Source organism: Chelmon rostratus, chromosome 20 (assembly GCF_017976325.1).
Source record: "Chelmon rostratus isolate fCheRos1 chromosome 20, fCheRos1.pri, whole genome shotgun sequence".
In the NCBI taxonomy this organism is placed as follows: domain Eukaryota; kingdom Metazoa; phylum Chordata; class Actinopteri; order Chaetodontiformes; family Chaetodontidae; genus Chelmon; species Chelmon rostratus.
The window spans coordinates 2,921,582-2,940,650 of record NC_055677.1 but is presented as its reverse complement, the minus strand read 5'-3'; the positions used below and the strand labels follow the sequence as shown (position 1 = coordinate 2,940,650).

The 19,069-nt window shown below is 43.4% G+C and overlaps 3 protein-coding genes and 1 long non-coding RNA gene across 6 annotated transcripts in view; 2 read left to right on the top strand and 2 right to left on the bottom strand.

The window, feature by feature from the left end:
- LOC121624166 (E3 ubiquitin-protein ligase RNF31-like) overlaps nt 1-6,334 on the top strand; it is a 17,479-nt gene extending 11,145 nt beyond the window's left edge. Inside the window, exons 18-24 of the mRNA XM_041961799.1 lie at nt 150-264; nt 629-741; nt 992-1,105; nt 2,319-2,367; nt 2,664-2,760; nt 5,409-5,574; nt 5,840-6,334. Of these exons, the coding sequence (XP_041817733.1) occupies nt 150-264; nt 629-741; nt 992-1,105; nt 2,319-2,367; nt 2,664-2,760; nt 5,409-5,574; nt 5,840-5,887 (702 nt within the window). The 3' untranslated portion in view covers nt 5,888-6,334. The remainder of the gene's footprint in view (nt 1-149; nt 265-628; nt 742-991; nt 1,106-2,318; nt 2,368-2,663; nt 2,761-5,408; nt 5,575-5,839) is intronic.
- Nucleotides 5,559-10,281, bottom strand: LOC121624169. The gene is made up of 3 exons (XR_006007859.1): nt 10,013-10,281; nt 9,532-9,625; nt 5,559-5,634 (listed from the first exon to the last, which is right to left on the bottom strand). It is a non-coding gene; the product is annotated as an uncharacterized LOC121624169 (long non-coding RNA).
- Nucleotides 7,133-15,588, top strand: irf9 (interferon regulatory factor 9). 3 transcript variants are annotated; one of them, XM_041961800.1, is made up of 10 exons: nt 7,133-7,205; nt 7,597-7,685; nt 8,494-8,616; nt 8,723-8,903; nt 10,912-11,048; nt 11,173-11,257; nt 11,425-11,484; nt 11,629-12,018; nt 12,139-12,254; nt 13,349-15,588. In XM_041961800.1, exons 2-10 carry the CDS (start codon nt 7,629-7,631, stop codon nt 13,514-13,516), a joined length of 1,317 nt encoding a protein of 438 aa, XP_041817734.1. In that variant the 5' UTR covers nt 7,133-7,205; nt 7,597-7,628; the 3' UTR covers nt 13,517-15,588. The 3 variants fall into 3 exon arrangements, with proteins under 3 accessions (XP_041817734.1, XP_041817735.1, XP_041817736.1); XM_041961801.1 differs by having other exon boundaries at nt 7,185-7,205; nt 7,502-7,685; XM_041961802.1 differs by lacking the exon at nt 7,133-7,205 and adding an exon at nt 7,251-7,283.
- emc9 (ER membrane protein complex subunit 9) lies at nt 13,986-19,069 on the bottom strand. Its single transcript, XM_041961803.1, has 6 exons — nt 18,928-19,069; nt 18,559-18,761; nt 17,702-17,778; nt 17,432-17,501; nt 17,143-17,237; nt 13,986-15,945 (listed from the first exon to the last, which is right to left on the bottom strand). The coding sequence occupies exons 2-6, from the start codon at nt 18,751-18,753 to the stop codon at nt 15,765-15,767; spliced, it is 618 nt and encodes a 205-aa protein (XP_041817737.1). The 5' UTR covers nt 18,754-18,761; nt 18,928-19,069; the 3' UTR covers nt 13,986-15,764.

Here is a 19,069-nt window from a genome sequence, read left to right as displayed (position 1 = left end):
ACAGCGTGTTTCCATGAATCATCACATTTAGAAGCTATACAACTTTAGATTAGATAAGAATAATGAAAAGCTTCATGCAGTTATGGCTGCTGTTCAGTGAACTAACTGTGCAGGAGGCGCTCACTGGTTAACTCCCTCTCTGGTCTCAGTGGGAGCCTCAGCACCAGGATCTGTCCTGTGAGCAGTTTCAGCAGTGGAAGAGAGAGAACGATCCAGAGTACCAGAGGCAGGGCCTGGCCGGCTACCTGAGAGACAACGGCATCAGTGAGGCCACAAACTTTTACCTGCAGCCACAAGTTTCATGTCACATGACTCTGCCTTTGTTTATACGTCAGTCAGCCTCACAGTGTTCGTTCATTTATCAGTGATGTTTGTGAGTTCACTCAGAGGCTCGTCCTTAAACTCACTTTAAATTAACATTTGATTTGCACAAAGATATACAGCATTTTACACCCCTGTTCTGATTTGAATCACTTTCTTCTTTTTTTTTAACTGTGCAAAGAAAATGATGCTCTACATGATGAATTGAAGCTGAATTAGGCAGCGGTGGGGATGTAACTTGGTACATTTACTCAAGTACTGTACTCTGGTACAAGTATTTTCAGCAGGATGTGTTGTCCTCTTGCAGCCTGTCCTCACTGCAGGTTCCAGTACGCTCTGACGAAAGGCGGCTGCATACACTTCAGCTGCTCCCAGTGCAGGTACCAGTTCTGCAGCGGCTGCAACAACCCCTACCACAAGGTGAGATCAAGCTTCATCATCAAGGGAACAAAAATCACAGTTTCAGTGTCCAAACAACCGAAATACATGTTTTCACAGTGCACCTGCTTTATGTGATGTAGTGTTTGCGTCAGAAAAAGAAAAATCTTTACTGTTCAGAGACAGTTTTTATACGTTTCTCACCTTCTAACATCTGGATTTTTTTTTCTGGGATGGAGGTGAACTTCTTCCTCGTGTCTTTATACTGTATATGTTTTCTGCTCTCTGGCAGACGGCCTGTAAGACGTCCCACTGCAGTTACACCGGTCTACATGCTCATCACCCCCGTGACTGTCTCTTCTATCTCAGAGACTGGGAGCCGCCCAGACTACAGGCCCTGCTGCAGGTACAGATACTGCTGCTTTTTAAACACTAGAACTAAAGTCACAGTAACGAAAGCTGTTCAGGTCAGCTTGAGAACAAAACTAATGTTAATGATAAAGAAAAGTGGTGAATTAAATAAGCATTACGCCTTGTTTCCACACAGCTGTGTGTATGTATGAAAGCCTACCTGAAGTCCATTTATTCCTGTGGGAACCTATGTGATCTCTGATGTGTTTGCAGACTGTATGCACTGTGCACCACAGGAAGTTAGCATAAAAACAAATTAGCTAATAGGCTGTTTCATTCAATTAAGTTGCTTGACTGACCATGTCGATGCTCAAATTGTGTAGTTATATAATTAAAAATAAAATATTTCACCCAGTTTAACATATTCTGGATTATAGTAAAAAGTGGAAGAGTTCACTATTATGTTTTAGCCGTTTCAGAATAGTCCACATTACAATAACACAAAACAAACATGAACAACAGTAATAATATATGTTTGATTACATTGGTGCATTTATTAATGGCATTTATTCCAATACAGTATCGTACTGGTGGGTCAGTTTCAAAACCTGTTAAAATAACTAAGTGATGAATGTAATGCAGCTCTGTTTAGACATTTTTTCTGAAAAATTTGACGGCATATTTAGCTAACATTGGTAGCATGCTAGCTGTAACATATAGACTGCATTCTTGCGTTTTTTAGCAAAATATTTCAGAAAATCGGCTGCGCACCCTGCAGGCTAACCTCTTCACTAATGTGTCTGCATGCATCATTGGTGCTTTTTCGTCTCAGTAATGCTTCATGTGCATATTCCATCAGACTCGTGGGCAGAGAAGAGGCAAACGAGGCTTCTCTCCCATGTTTGCCCTAAAGTTTCTATCCATCTGTAAAAGAAAATGCATTTCCTCATGTTGAACACTAGGGGGCGGCCTCTGCGTATTATACGTAGTTACGGACACAAAACTGAGGAAACCGGGCTTTAAATACTTTACGTGTTACAGTGTTTTGACTTCGTAAAAGTAATTTGTGAGGTGTTACAGAAATGGAAAAATTACTTTTTCAGGCCTTTGTCTATTCCTCTTCCTCTCAGGTTATTTAAATCATGAATTAGATTTTAGACCAGGCTAAAACATTTAAATTAAATCTATGAGTGGGAGCATTTGAGAAATTTTAAAGGCAGGAATGTCAATGAATAGGATGTTTCTGATGTTTCCTTTTATCCTTTCAGAGGCACGGTGTGGAGTTCAACACGGATCCTTCAACTGGAACTCAAACTGGTAAAACAGCTTTACTGGTTCAGCAGCTGAACACATCCTTCTCATCTAACTCTTACTTGATTTTCAGGAAGTAAAGAAACACATAATATGACAAAGTACATTCCCTTCCTCCATCCTGGAATCTAAACAGAAGTTGCGGCAGATCTAGTAAACACAGATTTAAGTTCAGGTGATCTTAAGTCAGTTCACTGGACGACTGTCACACAAACATGAACCTTTTTGTCTCTAAGTCTATGAATATTTCCAGTATACGTATCAGATCTGTCGCTGACTTTGTTCCCTCCTCTGTGATGCAGACGCTTGTTGTGTGATGGAGCAGAAAGATGAAGGAGGTCAGCAGACTGATTCACCGTGTGGCATCCAGACACAGCCGGGACAAGCTGGACTCTGCGAGTGAGTATCTGGCCCGAGTAAAGACACAGCAGCTTCAGTCCAGTGAACCTCTGTCTGTGGCTGCTTGTTCGCTCTAACAGCCCATCGTTTAGACGCCCATTTAAAATAAAAACACAAGAAATTTAACAGCCAGGGGGCCAATTCCAAAAGCTAGTTTATTTCTTTAAACCAATCACAGTCGTTTTGGGCAGTGCTAAGATCGGGATGCAGCGACGGTGCCCCTGCAAAATACTGTCTCTGGCATTAAAATGGCTAAATCCCTGCAAAGGAAACAGTAACAGCTGTTAGCTTGTTTACATTATGTTAGCGACCAGGTTAGCGTTGGGGTAACTTGCCATTTTCAGCATAGATCAGCCTGTAGTTGCTAGCTCAGATGTTGTTGTTGTTGAAAACTGTAACACACAGATAGTGGAAGGACCTGCTATCGGCTGCCTCTCACAGTCAGCTGATGGCAAGCTTATACCCACAGTCTACACCCAGTGAGTCAGACTAATGTTAGCCTGTTGGACAAAGTCCAGGGCTATATACACCCGTGTCTCAGATCATAATGTACAGGTCACTCTTCTCTGCAGTAAAACTGGAGACATAAAGCTCTTATGTTTTATCAATACTAGTGTTTAATGTAAGGAGCAATGAGCAAATACAGTGTTACACTTATCTGATCAAAGTAAACAAGGCGTTTGATATCAGCTGTGGTACGTGACAGTTTTGTGTACTCGATGCTACAGACACATTTGGATTGGTACCAAAAAAGAACTGAGGGTCAATAAACAGGTCTGTTTGTGATTAAAGAAGAAGTTAATGCAAACTGTGTGAACATGCCACAGTTAGGGCACAGTTATCTTCTAATCCTGAGCACAAATTGGTTAAAAAGTCAGATTTTCTTCTACTTTTTGTATTTTATTTCATCTTTTTTTATGCGTTTGTTTTGATCGCAGTATATTTTTAGGCACTAATAAACAAAATCCAATAACATTAAACACAAGTATTGATAAAACACTAGGAGCTTTATGTCTCCAGTTTTACTGCAGAGGAGAGTGACCTGTACATTATGATCTGAGACACGGGTGTATATAGCCCTGGACCTTGTCCAACAGGCTAACATTAGTCTGACTCACTGGGTGTAGACTGTGGGTATAAGCTTGCCATCAGCTGACTGTGAGAGGCAGCCGATAGCAGGTCCTTCCACTATCTGTGTGTTACAGTTTTCAACAACAACAACCTCTGAGCTAAACTACAGGCTGATCTATGCTGAAGATGGCAAGTTACCCCAACGCTAACCTGGTCGCTAACATAATGTAAACAAGCTAACAGCTGTTACTGTTTCCTTTGCAGGGATTTAGCCATTTTAATGCCAGAGACAGTATTTTGCAGGGGCACCGTCGCTGCATCCCGATCTTAGCACTGCCCAAAACGACTGTGATTGGTTTAAAGGAATATAAACAAGCCATAAAAGGAGTTTAACGGCATTCAACAATGCTGTTAGATAACTTTCGTGGCAGAAAAGGAAGGAACACAGCTCTCTCTTGGGGACCCTGCACTGTTGCCTTGCAGACCTGCTGTCTCTTGGAGGGACGTCTGCTGTTGGACAAAACAAGTGCATTCTTTCCTCGTTGGGTCATTTGGACCTCTCTTTCAAGTCTTTCAAATCAAGTCGAGGCCCAAAGTGGCTGCAGTCGATGTGTTTCTGATAATCAGAAGCGTTTGTTGTCATTACACAAGTGCAATGAAATTACATTCGGTTACCACCCATCCCAGAGGACACGAAGGCACAAGAGACAGTCCAAATAATTGACATGGGAAGACAGAGACAGGAGGACCACGATGCAGCCAGCAGGGGCAGCCTCGCTTACTTATAGATGAAAAACAAATGAAAACAGGAGAGAAGGGAGAGGAGAAAAAAACGCTACTGGGGGGGGTATGGGGTCACAGCTCAGTCGCCCAGGGGAGGGCTGCAGCTTCTACACAGAGCGCTTTTAACTGCGTACTTTTCTAATGCAGGATGAGGCTGTTTAGTAGATGGTGAAGGCTTTGTGAATAAAGCCAACAATTTCATTTAGTTTTCTTCACAGAAATGAATGAAATGTTGAGAAATAAGCCTACTGTATATGTTTTAAAAGGTTTTCTTACACCCCTTAAAATCAAGAAGGTCTCTCAACTCGCTGGGAATCTTTGGCGACCACAAATTTGCTGTTTACTGTTCACTCTCACTGCTGTCAAAGCCACAAACAGCAGATAGACACACTGTTAGAGAAGAGCTGGTGAGCATTTAGCAGCTAAAGAGACAGATATTTCGCTCAGGAGCTGGAGGAGACCAAAAACAGAGCAGTAAGAGGGGGAATACTGGACTCTCATTGATCAGGTGACACAAATATGATTCCAAATTAATGATTGTGTTGCTCCATAACTGCAGCAACAAAAGTCAAAAAACTGTATCAGCTGTAATGGTGATAAGTCCGCATGTTTCTGCTGCTCCTAGTGGCTAAAAAGGTTACTGCAGGTTTGAAGTTCACAATATTAAAAAAAATACCAAATGTCTCCTTTTTAAGAGCAGATTCTGTAAATGTGTTCCTTCACTTTGATTAAGAGATTAAAACCACTTCTTTTGGAGTGTATGCCGAGTGTTTAACGGAGTCTGTGCTCTGCAGGAAGCACTACAGGGAGTACCTGGTGAGTCTGATAAACGCTCACTCTCTGGACCCGGCTCTGCTCTATGACGCCCATGAGCTGAACCGGGCTTGCGAGAGGTACCAGGTGGACACTCAGAGAGGAGACAGCGAGGAAGATAACGCTTACCATGCTCGACTGCTCAAGGTGAGATGCATCTGTACGCTGCCAGGATGGCTGTGTCCGGTGTGTGTGCAGCCCAAACCTCTGGATAGAAAACAGGGATAGACGAGAGTTAGACAGGCAGCTTACGACTGGAAGGTCGCTGCTTTTACTTACAGGACCGGCTGCAAGGAGCCGTCCCTCTTGCCACGCCATCAAATCAAAGACCTTTCCTTGATAAGCAAGCTTTGTGAATAGGCTCATCTGTTCTTTAAGATAAAAACTTGACATTTGTGTTTTTGCCTCACAGAAACTGATGGAGGTCCCTCTTGGTGAAAAAGTTCCTCGCAACAAATAAAGGTTCCCCAGCAGAACGTCACCAGCGTCAAGACATTGTGTTGTATCTGTTTCTGTAGTTCTCACAGCTGAAGGTTAACCTTTCCTTTCCTTGTTGGTCATCATGAAAAACTGATGATCTGTTTCATCTCAGTTTTGCAAATGTTGGAACTGCGTCTTAACTTCCAGAAACACTGTGAAGGAACTTATTTGAGAGCTGGATCTTGTATGAATATGACGGTTCAATGTTTTATCTTTTGCACTTAAAAGGAAAATGTATGTTGAAAATGTCTCTCACAACAATGTAGCAATACTGCGCAAAATCATCAAAGTAGATGCAGAGAAATTAAACACATCACTCGAGGGTAAAATTGTTAACATTTTGTCAAAGACTATTTAGATTTTCTGCTGTCTGAGTTTGTCTTTGTTGCTTTATATATGATGGATAAATAAAACTCAATAAATAATATGAATATTTTGAAATGTGGATTTATTGATGTACTTAATGCAGAAACAATAATAAATGAAGCAGTGCTAAGATATTTTGAATTGACTCATCATTGACAAGTACATTAATAAGTACTTGAGGATTTCTATTTTCTGCTCCCTTATACGTGAATGCTAACACAGTTTAGAGTGAATTGTACATTGTAATTTACTGTTAATGTTTACTTATATTTTATCGAACTGAACCTTCAGTGTCTTTTCAAGCATGTCATGGCCAGGATACACGGCAACGAGGCTTAAAAAGGAGTTCCAGACTAACATCCTAAAAATAAAATAAAAAAAAACTATGTAGATGTAACAAGATCAGCTGTTTGTTTGTCTTTAAGGCAACATTAGAAGGCTCATGGCCATTGATGTTTAAACAAAAAGAGTATTTGAGGATCTTTATCAAAACCACTACAATGTAATTACTTAGTTGACAATAAGATCTTGGATAAGTTGATATATTTTCACATTAATAATCCTGAAATAAGGCCCCTTAAATAGTAAAGCTCACAGGAGTAAAATCGCATAAAAACATATTACATAACAAGATTAAAAATGAATACAATAAAATAATGAGTTAAGACTAACCCTTACTATTCAAGCTGTGGTTGTGGTTAATTAATTAAGAAAGATAAGGACATTTAACTGAGGAGATGCTGTGTGTTGACTGTATAGATATAATTGACGTGTGTGTCCGTTGTCGCCCCCTGGCGGCAAAGCACGGGCAATTTCCGTAAGTCACGTGATTTCTGGGAAAAGGCGCGTCTGTTGTAAGGCTGCAGCGTCCGGAGCGCAGAGCCGGAGAGCAGACAGCAGTCCGCAGGCATCACGGAGGAAACGCAACCGAGGTAAACGAAACTCAGCTCTACTTCCTAAATTCAACACCTTAGCGTCTATATTTGATCAACCTATAAATACTCGAACAGGTGAGAGCACCGAGTCCGATTTGTGTTCTTAAACCAGACTGCCTTTAAAAATCCGCTGATTTTAGGAATTGAGTTTTTGCGTAAGCTACGTTTGATGTCTCGGCGACATCGAACTAAAACTGCACATAAGAGTCTTAATCCAAAATTTATATTTAAAGAAGTGGACGTTTAAAGCTTCACACGCGCTTTTTTTTCTTATTAATGTTTTCTTTTTTCAGATACTGATGAAGAAAGTGTGATTAAAGAGGCAGAGGAGGGACGTGTTGTGACATGCATCTAACGGCGCTTGTTTGTTGTTGTCTGTTCCTGTCAGTTTGTCTTTGTGTCGGTAGTTTTTAAAGAGTCATGGCAGCAGGGAGAATGCGCTCCACGCGCAGACTGCGCTCCTGGATCGTCGAACAGGTGTGTGTGTGTGTGTGTGTGTGAGAGAGAGAGAGAGACAGAGAGAGAGAGAGGATGAAGGAGGGAGGGTGAGGAAGAGAGAGAGGGACGGAGGGAGGGAGGGGGGAGAAGGAAAGGGAAAGAGAGAGGATGACACACATGCTGTACATCAGTGGGGAAGGTGAGGTGTATTCAGATCCTTTACTGCAGTAAAAGTACTAATACCGCACTGTGAAAATACTCTGATACAAGTAAAAATCCTGCATGAAAATGTTACATCAGTAAAAGTGTGTAAGTACAATCAGGTAAATGTTCTTCAAGTATTCAAAGTAAAAGTACTCATTGTCTCTTGTTCTACTGTTATATGTGATATTATTAGATTATCATGTTAAAGCAGAACTAAAGTTTATTTTCACTCTGGATCAATCTGCAGGTTTTTTTTCTCTATTGATCGATTGAAAAAGAAAAGCAGAAAATCTTTAATCTAGCGAGTAGTGTTGATTAAACACTAATTTAACTGCCTGTCACTCGATTCATGAGCTGATCGCTTTCATGTGTTTTGTGTGCAAACATCTGGAGAGTAACTGCAGCTGTCAGGTGGATGTGGTGGAGTAGAAAGTGCAGTATTTCCCTCTGGAGTAGACGTAGACTTTAGCGTCATTTGGGAGAGTTTTATAGAAAAGTGAAATAGAAATCTAAACGTAGGTGACATGTGAGGAGGTCTGCTGGTCGTGTCAGCCCTGAACGCTGTCTGCCAGGCAGGACACTGCACAGAGAAACTTCAGTGAGCTGATTAAACTCAGTCGTTGTGTGTTTTTGGCTGTTGCAGGTCAGCAGCGGGAAATATCCGGGTCTGGTGTGGGACGACGAGGCCAAGACCATGTTCCGCATCCCGTGGAAACACGCAGGGAAGCAGGACTTCCGTAAGGACGAGGACGCCGCCATTTTCAAGGTCAAGATGCGCTTCTCACGTATTTCCCAAAAGCATCCACATAGCTAAGAATGTCTGACGCGAAACCGAGGTGGACGTTCTGATAAAAGTCTTCTGTCCTCTGCAGGCGTGGGCAGAGTTCAAAGGGAAGCTGACCGACGGGGTTCAAGACAACCCGGCGTCCTGGAAGACGCGTCTGCGCTGCGCCCTCAACAAGAGTCCAGAGTTTTCGGAGGTGATGGAACGAGCCCAGCTGGACATCTCGGAGCCCTACAAGGTGTACCGCCTGGTGCCCATCAGCGAGCAGGGTGAGACGCCTCCACTTCTACCCAACACGCTCTGCTTACGCTCAAAGATGTCAGACTTTCTGACACACGATGGAGATTAAACTTTCTAAAATCCTTTGTGCAAGTAAAAAAACACTGGTCAACTCTTACTGTAACATTATTACTTTCAAAATGTGCAAAATCTAATAATTTGCAGCGAACATTCGGCTGTAAAAACAGAATTTTGACAAAATCATACCTCCAAGTTAAAAAGGAGGTAAAACCGACTGTTTTTGGAATCAGAAGTCAAACATCGTGCTGCGTTTAAGAACCGACAGAAAGCTCCGACATCTTAGACTTCCCGACTCTGGAGCAGCATGTGCATGAAACTCCAATCTGAGCTCAGCTTGTATCTGCGTCTCAACCCGACTCCCGACTCCCGACTCACTCTCATCACTCAGTCTTCAAACAGACACAACGAGCGTCTCGTTAATCAGATCCCACAGAACACAGCAGCACGTTTGCTTCGTTCTGGAACAATTTTGATAACCGTTAATGAGTTTTCATGGACGAAACAGGACTAAACCTCCACACGTCACCTTTAGCTCTGAGATATTGCGATGGGCCTTTTTTGGTTTTAGATTTTGTATAAAGAAAACACCCGTCTTACCTTTCAGTCGATATCGAGCAGCTCGGCGTCACCTGTTCTCTGCAGGGTTCAGGTGAACATGGCTGACAAACTTCAGGTTCCTGCTGAACTGAGTCTGCATGAAGACACAATGAGGACAGTGAAGACAGCACAGACGAACAACCTGCACACAGAAACTACATTCAAACTAAAGCAAACTCAACCAGAAGCCTGAACCTGCAGTCGTACACGTAACGAAGTACATTTACTAAAGTATTGTAGTGAAGAACAAGTTTTCATGCTCTTTCTGCTTCTACGCCGCTGCGCCTCTTTGCTTTGCATCATTTGAATGTGTTTGTAATAATGTCGAGCTTTGGACTAAACAAACACTGTGAAGGCGTCACTTTGGGCTCAGTTGGGACTTTTATTTCAAATCGTGGTTTTAGTACTTCCACTGCAGTGAAGGATCTGAATACTGTCGTTTCATCTCGAGTTGTCGTGTTCACAGCTAATATTCACTCACTGTGGATATGAGAGGCCCCTGTCAGCGTCTCCCCAGCGTTGTTACGCTAATCGTCGTTTATTTCCTGTGTTTGCGATGAGTAACGAGCGGCGGCTCCTTCAGCCGGCCTGAAATATTCTGATAATCTATCAGCAGCAGCAGAAACGATTCAGACGCAGCACGGAGCCAAAAAGGCGCCTCGATGTTTGACGGCTGCTATAAATTTATTGGAAACGTTCAGGCTGGGTGGAGTTTCTGCTCCATGTGATCCTCTAATGCGACGACTGGCTACGTTCTGTGAGGCTGAACTCAATAGATTATTGATTAGATATCAACGTGTGTCACAATGTTGCAAATATGTGCAACACGTAGCAATAAAATAAGCAGAATAATTAATGTTTTAACTGCTTTTCAGGAGACAAATCCTCAAAAACTTGAACAAATATAAATCATTAAAGAGCTGAGACATTAGCTCTAAGCTGATGATAAACTTTTGAGCTGTTGGTCGGACGAAACGAGACATTTGAAGACGTCGCCTTCTCAAAATTTCGCTATTATCTGATGTTTGGCGACTAACGATTAAATCGCTTAATTAATTGTGATGGGAAGTACATGTACTGTAATGAATGTACATGTACTGCAATGATTGTACATATACTGCGATGAAAGTACATGTACTGCGATGGGAAGTAAATGTACTGCGATGACAGCACATGCACCTCAATGAAAGTACATGTACTGCGATCGATGACATACTGCATTGAAAGTACATGTACTGCATTGAAAGTATATGTACTGCCATGAAAGTAGATGTAGTGCAATGAAATACTGTGAAGAAAGTACTTGTACTGCGATGGAAGCAGCTGTTACTGTGTCATGGATCAGCTGTAGTTGAACCTCGGTGTCTTGTACCTGTTCAGGTGTGGTGGTTCCTGAAAAGAAGTGCAGAGTCAAAGCCACGAAGAGGCCGAAGAGGAGGAGGAGCAGTGACTCGGACAGCGATGAAGATGTGAGCCAGGTGAAGCTGATAAAGACAGAGGAGGTGACATCACAGCTGGTGAGTTCATGGTCACGGGGTGGGAGGGGGGGTCAAAACATTTAGACTTGACAGCCTGAGCTCAAGGCTTCGTTCGTGTGACGTTCACTTGTCTCATGGAGATTCAAACCTTTGTGACCCTCAGTGTGTTGAAGAGGCTCTGCTGCGGGGCGACATCCCCACCCTGACAGAAGAACCGGTTCAGTTCACCGCCACCATACAGACCGATGGTGAGTTTGACTCTTAAAGAGGCCTCCACGCTGAACCTGGAGCAGAGCAAACAACCGGGCTGGGACCGAGAATGTTGTGTCAGTGACAGAGAGAGAGAGGTGATCACATGATCCCAAAACAAGCAGCTGACCTGTCGCTTTTTATTTCTCCTCCTGTCCGTCTGCAGTGGTTGATGAGATCACGTTGGACGTGCGGATCGAGGAGAGCGTCCCTGCTTCGACCGAAGGTAATCAACTGAAAAACATTTTGAGCCAACATTCAGTCTGGCTGCTCTTAGGTTCACTCCAGTCGTTTAGGTGAAGCTTTTATTTTGAAAGGTCGAGCCTTGTTTGTCTGTTCCTGCTTTGATCCTCTGTTTTTGTGTCTCCAGTCCAAGACTCCTTCAATGTGGTGGTTCACTATTTAGGCCAGGAGGTTCTCACGCGTCAGATCCACGGCACTGATGTCAGGATAACGTACCTGCCCTCCTCGCTCGTCCCGCCGACGCCGGCCCTCCTGAAAGGCAGGTTCCCACGCATCCCCCTGCCGGAGCCGCCGTCCACGCTGCCGGCCGGCCCCGAGCTGCAGGCCCTGTTCACCCTGCTGCCCTTCATGGAGAAAGGGGTGGTGCTGACCTCCACGCCGCAGGGAGTTTACGGCAAACGGTTCTGCCAGGGGCGGGTCTTCTGGACGGGGCCGCACACGACCGCGCAGGGGCTGCACAAGATGGAGAGGAACACGGAGCCGGTGCTGCTGTTCAGCAAAGACGTCTTCAAGCAGCGTGAGTCAACTGAGGCGGGAGTTCAGTTAGTTTAATCCTCACTTTCAGCTGCATGTGGTCTGATCTCAGCGCAGTAAACCTGTGTATTTATCTGTGTACTTTCCTCTCCCTCGTCACCAGAGCTGGACCACTTCCGTTCAAACGGCGGCGAGCCTCCTCAGTGCGGCATCACTCTGTGTTTCGGAGAAGAGCTGAGCAACACTGAAGACCCGTCCAGGAAACTCATCATCGTTCAGGTGGATGTTCACACGCACGACGCCTCTTTGACACCTCTGTGACAGTTTACTGATTTTTTTTAATCAATCACACCGTTGTCACAGTTTAAACTGACTCATTTTCACAATATTTGTATAATTTTTGATTTTCTTAGTATTTACAAAAAGAGTCTACATGTTTCTGTCAAATAACCTATTTGAGATTTGTGCTCTGCAGTCAGAAAACTGAGAAAACTTGAAAGTATTTGCTTTAGAAAACATTTGTACCGTTTCTGTTTGAATAAAGAAAAGAGTCGAATATTAGACATAAACTTCACATTTGATCGTCAGCGCTTCGAAACGCTCTGACAAACGTCGCTCACTTAATCGTTCTATTTGAGCCGTTCCTGCATTGTGTGTTGTTGTAGGAGCAGGACTCATCTGAATGAATGTATCTGTCTTTGATTGTACAGTCTTTGGATCAATCAGTAAATTGAATATAATTCTATATACACTAAATTTAATATCTTAAGATTTGGAATTGTTAAAAAAAACATGAATAATAATTGAAATAAAAATTTGTTTTTCCGAAGTGAACAAAAACACATTTGCTTCTTTGTTCTTGGAAGTTGTTGAAAATATTAATAGAAATACTTAAATTACTAAATTAATTAGTGATTGATCAAGACTTTGATATAAAGGTCTGGTGTGAAGGATTTAGGTGGATCTAATTCCAGAAATGGAGTTTCACCTGAAAATATGAATAATTGTTTGCATTAGCTGAGAGTGAGCTCTTTAAATCTACAGGGGGAGCAGGTCTTGGTGGAGTCTGTAGACTTTGTTTCTGTAATAGTCAAGAGCAGACAAACCAAACTCTTCAGACTTTGGCGGTTTTAGCGGCCGCCGCAGGTTCTCCAAGTTTGAAAAGGAAGGAATAAGGTGGTTGCAGTCTGCAGCCTCACCACTAGATGGCACTAAATCCTCCACACTTTCAGACCTTCAAGAAACTGTTGGTCCAACAGACAGTAACCCTAAAAGAACCACACGTGGGTTTTTTCAGGCGTCTTCTACACATCTGAGTCCCAGTACAGAATGAGAACACCGTTACCTACACTTGTGTGTTCCCTCCTCTGCAGATCAGTTTACCGTGGGCAGAACAGCAGGTCCAGAACACTCAGTCCATCTTTGACTCCATCAACATCCTCCAGTCTCTGGCCAGTCAGTCGCCGCTGGGAGAAATCACTCTGAACCTGGTCACTGTGGCGGCGCCCACATCCGAGACCGTCGCCTGTGGGTCCGCCTGAGCGCTCTGTGCAGCGGGGGAGGGGTTCATTCCAAAATAAGAGACATGTCCACTTTAAAACCATTGTCACAAAGTACGAGTACAAAGGGCTGAGTGCATGTTAGCACGTTTCACCTAAAAGCATCATCTAAAGTAACTAAAGTGAGTTTTTGGACAAAATTAAAACCACTAACCACTTAACCACAGACACTTTATCAAAATTAGCTCAGAAGTGACAGACAGCTCAAAACAAACCTTAAAGCACTGATGATTAACATCATAAAATTACCAAACAGGAACTTTAAGTATCGGACATTCATTTGCCCTGAAAACGGACGCTGAGCTTTTTGGGATGGACTTTGGCCCCTCGTGTCCTCACAGGTTAGCTGGTGTACTGGAAGCACTACATGTAAACCAACGCTGAGAAGTGGAAGTCAGGGCTTTAATAATGGTTTGATATTTCACATAAAAAAGCCACCACATTCTCTGTGTCCTGCTTCAGTCTGCACTTTTTATTTGTCATGTATGACAGTAAGTTCATCTCGTGGTTTGGGACCAAAAGTCAGGAAAAACACAAGCAATCTGAAGAATTAATGCCATTATTTCACCTTTTTAAAAAACCTTTTATATAAACTCAACTAGCTCAGTCCTCATGGCTGCATGTCTCTTTTCCTGTAAGCCAGAGGTTCCCAACCTGTGGGACGAGACCCCCAGAAAGGGTCGCTAGTTACATCTGAGGGGCTGAGGAGACGATTAACAGGACAGGAAGGCAGAAAAAAAACTCGTCTGCTCTGCAAACGAACTCTTGTCGTGGATTCTTGGATAATTTTAATGGGTTTTAGGATTTTTAACAAGTATTCAAATACAGCAAGGACAAGGAAAACAGTTGGATGAACTGGTCACAGGCTCAAAAGGACTTTGTTTTACGGGGTCAGTAAACAGGTTGGGAACCACTGCTCTCAGCAACTGATGACTATATGCTTGTACTACAGCGCCATAGAAACTGCTGCAGTAGAAACCCATAGTTCAGTAGAGTAGTCGCTGTAGTGAGCAAAGATGTATCTCACAGTAATATGCATCACTTTTTAAAACATAAGGCTTGTTAACCTACGTGACGTCATTTTTCGTGTCCAGCTCATTGAACAGTTATGTTTACAGGTGTGTGCTGGTGGTCGGCTTGTCTTGATGAGCCTCGAGTTTTGCAGCAGAGCTCAGTCAGGACCATGACAGGACACAAACCCAGCCTCCTCCACTGCGGCACTGTTAGAAATCATCTGTCGGGTTAAAATGTGAGAATCTCACGTACAGCAGTGAACCCAGATTAGCTCGACCCCTCAGTGAGAGAGAACGCCCTGCAGTAAACACACTCAGCTGAAGCTCAGGATATTTGGGTTTTGTTGAGGCATTTTTAAAGGTGGCAGTTTGGCGTGTCGTGAACCGGGTGTGTGGCACCGTTCCTCATTCCTTTAAGCAGCTAACTGTTTTTGGCCCAAGTTGACATGATTTATACGACATTTCCTCTTGACAAATAACATCGGTTTTGTCAAGTTTGCCGCTAATGCAGCAGCAATTCAGGCAGGAAATACTGCAAATTAGAAAAGGCAGCAACACAAGCAAACACTGAGGCTTTCAAGGCAACATACGTAGGATCAACTAACACTATATTAACATTAAATAAATTGCTTAGAACACATTCTAATGTAGTTGGATGCATGTTTATATTATGCTTATAAATCCTCAATTATTACTTCCTATTGTAGAGTCTTTTCTGGCTTCTAGCATGATGCTGGAAAGGGATCAATTCACTGAATGTTCAATCGAAAGCTGCGTCTTCTGAACAACACAAACTATCATCTGTATCAAACAAAAAGAAACCGAACCTTCTGAGCTTCAACACATTTGTATTTACTGCGGGATTTTTGTGCTGTAAGGTGTTTCTGTTATTTTGTCCACCCATTGGAACTTGTTGAATAACAGTAATACAGCAGCAAAGGACAAAGCAGGACCAGAAACAGCACAGGTGCATCTGCAGAGTGTTGAGCTGAACCACAAGGCACACTGCGAGGGGAGGTGGGGGAGGTGGGGGAGGCGGGGGAGGTGCTGAGTTCTACCAAACTGTAAATATTTTGTTATTTATGCATGTTCTATGTTATGTCCCTGTTCACTGGAGAAGAAGCATTAAACGTATTCCAGGAGCGTGTGGTTGGTTTTTTTGTACAGGATTGACGACGCTGGGTCAGAACGTAAACAAACTGATGCTACGTCTCGGCCTACATGCTCCCATTGGCCGGCGACGCCAGCTCCGCTATCTTGGTGTTAAGTTTCTGATTGGTCCAGTCCTTCGTAATGTCGTCCAAGTGGCTGTCAAAATCCACCAATAGCGTGTGATCGCCGGACTCCAGCATCTGAGTGGCTATCGCCCGGGTCTCCTCCCACTGTCTCAGCATTATCCTGCAGAGGAAAAGAACAGTTAGTGGACGTACCCGAAAAAAAAGCTACGAGCAAGAACATCGAAGAGATGATCAGACTACATGAATTTAGCCCCATTTTGAGATGATTTTGTTGTGGCCGATGAATTACTGACATCATGGCTGATGGTTAATGATCGGCCATCAAACCCGTGTAGTTTGACATCCTACATGACCTGTAGTGCAGCTTCTGGGACGCCCCGACATGCCAGGTGTGACATCTCCCACAACGCCCACAGCTGTTTCTCTTTTTTTTCCACTAGACCACCAGCATCATACAAAATGCTTCTGCCGCCTTGATTGGCAGATGTCTCACCCGCTTTCTTAATGACATCCGAACTCTTGCGTCGTGCTATAAGACGTGCTGTGGTCGGGTTCATACGTGTATCCTGCCAGTGATGCGAGCAAGACACGGCAAGAGTTTATGGCGCTGTGATCATGAGATCTGACATCATGACCACCGTCACAGACAAAAAAAAATGGTGTAGTCTGATCCCGGCATTGTACGTAGTTTAATGATACATGAAACAAACCTGCTGCCCAACAACTGGAGGATTTTATGCTCCTCATACATGAGAGCATGAAGGACTCACATCTGGCGGATCGGGCTCTAGTAGCTCTGCTGAACAGCATTTCATGGCTGCTTCCAAACCACAGACGACTATTTAGCAAATGAATCAATTTGTCTCTTCTGATCCACATGTACCCTCCTGTGGTGTTTTAATGGTCCATCACGGGGAAACGAAGGGGAGATTTGCTCTCCAGCTGTTATACATCTGTGTGCCTGTAAACCACATGTGATGTTCTGAATGATCATGTGACTCAAACGAACCACAACGATGGAGACAAGTTTCATTCCGAATCTCCAATAACGAGTTTTCACCATAAAAACTTCCAGATCTCAGAGAGCGGCTGCGTCTGGTTAGCTGTGGCGTGCATCATCACACAGGTGAACACAAATTAACACAAGACTCATTTGTAGAGTGAGATGAGAGAATGAAAAAGGCTTTGAGCTGGAAAACTTGCAGAGTCTGAGCTTTAGAGTTTACCAGGCAGCACTTTCTCTTTAAGGGTTCACACACCAAACCAGTCAGACTCTGGACAGACAGTTAGGGGGGTTTGGTCTTTCTGGCGTAGACAGGAAGGTGGAGTCCGTTTACAGCCAGCTCAGGTCACTTACGTGTGTTTGTCTTTGAGCACCCATCTTGAATCTTTGCGCTCGTACATCACGATGGGAGGAACCCGGTAGTCTGGAGACATCTTAGTGCCATCAAGCTGCGAAGCAAAACAGAGAAAGGCGTGCAATTAATTCATGAAACTGATAATCTGTTTTCTCATTTATGAAATATCGAAAGAGACAATTTTTTTTAAAACAACCAGTTTCAATGACACTGCTAGCTTTCATACATCTCATACATCACACCAACAGCTGGTAAGTGGATGAAGCAAATGACGTTAGTTGTTCTCACCATTAACAAAACTGCGTTGTCAAACTGCTCAGAAATCTTATCGGCTATCTTCAGCGCACACGGTGTCGGGCTGCCGGGTTAAAAAGATCAAAGCACATTTAATGGAAAGTTAGAAAAGATTACATCTTTCTATAATTAGCACTGCCTTGTGTGTCGAGTGTGGACTGAATTTACCAGCAGACTAACATTTTAGGTAACATCTTAGCATCAAAGGTGAAAAACAGCTGAAATGAAAGGAGGGTCTGGAGAGGCACCAGGCAGGAAACTCACCTGCTATCTGATACGCAGGCGTTGGCTTGATAGTATCCCACAATCCTCTGCTGAGTCTGTGAACACCACACGTCCACCTGGAAGGTGGGTGACAATCACTTTGAAACATCATTTACATCAAATGCTAAATCAAAATCGAAGCGAAGAAGAGATTTCCTCTGCTAACAGGTGACCAAACGCTCTCCGGATGCCAGGACAGCTCCCTCTGCAGCAGGGCTGAAGTCAGATTCGTCTCGAGTACAAGCAGTCTGAAATATTAGTGAACTAATCTGTCTCAATTTAGGCTGATATTTGGGCAGATTTTGGTTAGTTTCTTGGGCTTTTGTAATTTGCCATTTGCTGATAAATTGAAGACAAACAACTGTGAAATCTTCCAGGTCGGTCTCCTTCATTGTGTCAACAATAAGTTGTTCTTTTTAAACCCTCTCAGCTTGTGTGTCTTGGTGAAACTGATGGCAGTTCTTAAGAATTGTTGTTTTACAGTAAATTTGTCTGTAAACCTCTAACGTCGTTAAAGGAATCAGCTTAAGAACAATTTCCTTTGGTGTCAGTTCCACAATTAAAGTATTAAAACATCTAACATAAATCTCGAGTTAATAATCAGCTGGTGACTCACTGACTGCTCTGTATCCTTGGTAAGAATAAATTAATATTCCATTTTCTGATTTCCCAATTGTTGGAAATGCTCTCAACTAAATTGCATGGTGTGAAATACAGGTATGTGCAAACATGGCATTCATATGTGAGGGCTGAACATGTTTGAGGGCCTTCCATCAGATTTGGCAACCTGGCAGTAGATTTGCTTTGCAGAGAGCACGCCAGCAGCTTTGCACTCTGCCTGTCAGCAGGTGTCCTACCTGTGTGAGGGCCAGCTGAGTGATGGGAGCCAGGGGCAGGTGCGAGTGAAGCAGCGGTACGCAGTCTGTCACACACACAGCGCCGCCTGTCGGGCTGGACGACAACAGCAGCCCGTTGATGCTGCACCGTGGAAACAGACAAGCGTGCAGGTACATCTTCACATAAGCCCGACAGGACAACTCCACCTCGCCCATGATGAATACTGAAAAACAGAAAATATAAATCTTTTCCCATGGTTGTTTTTTTTAACTGGATGTGCCTCACTAGCGTTAGATAACTTAACGTTAGCTCAGTGAGCCAGCTAGCCGGCAGTTGCAGCTACAATATTAGCATACGAGCAAACCAAGCAAAGCGAAATCAAGCCTTACCTGAAGAGTATGGTGCAGTAAGCGTAGTCTCAAACAAAATGCGTGCTTGATTTTCAAAGGTATCGGTTCATCTAGGTTTCTGATTTTCCAAAAGCGATGTTACGGCTAACCGTTTCACTTGGCAGCTAATAGAAATCGTCTG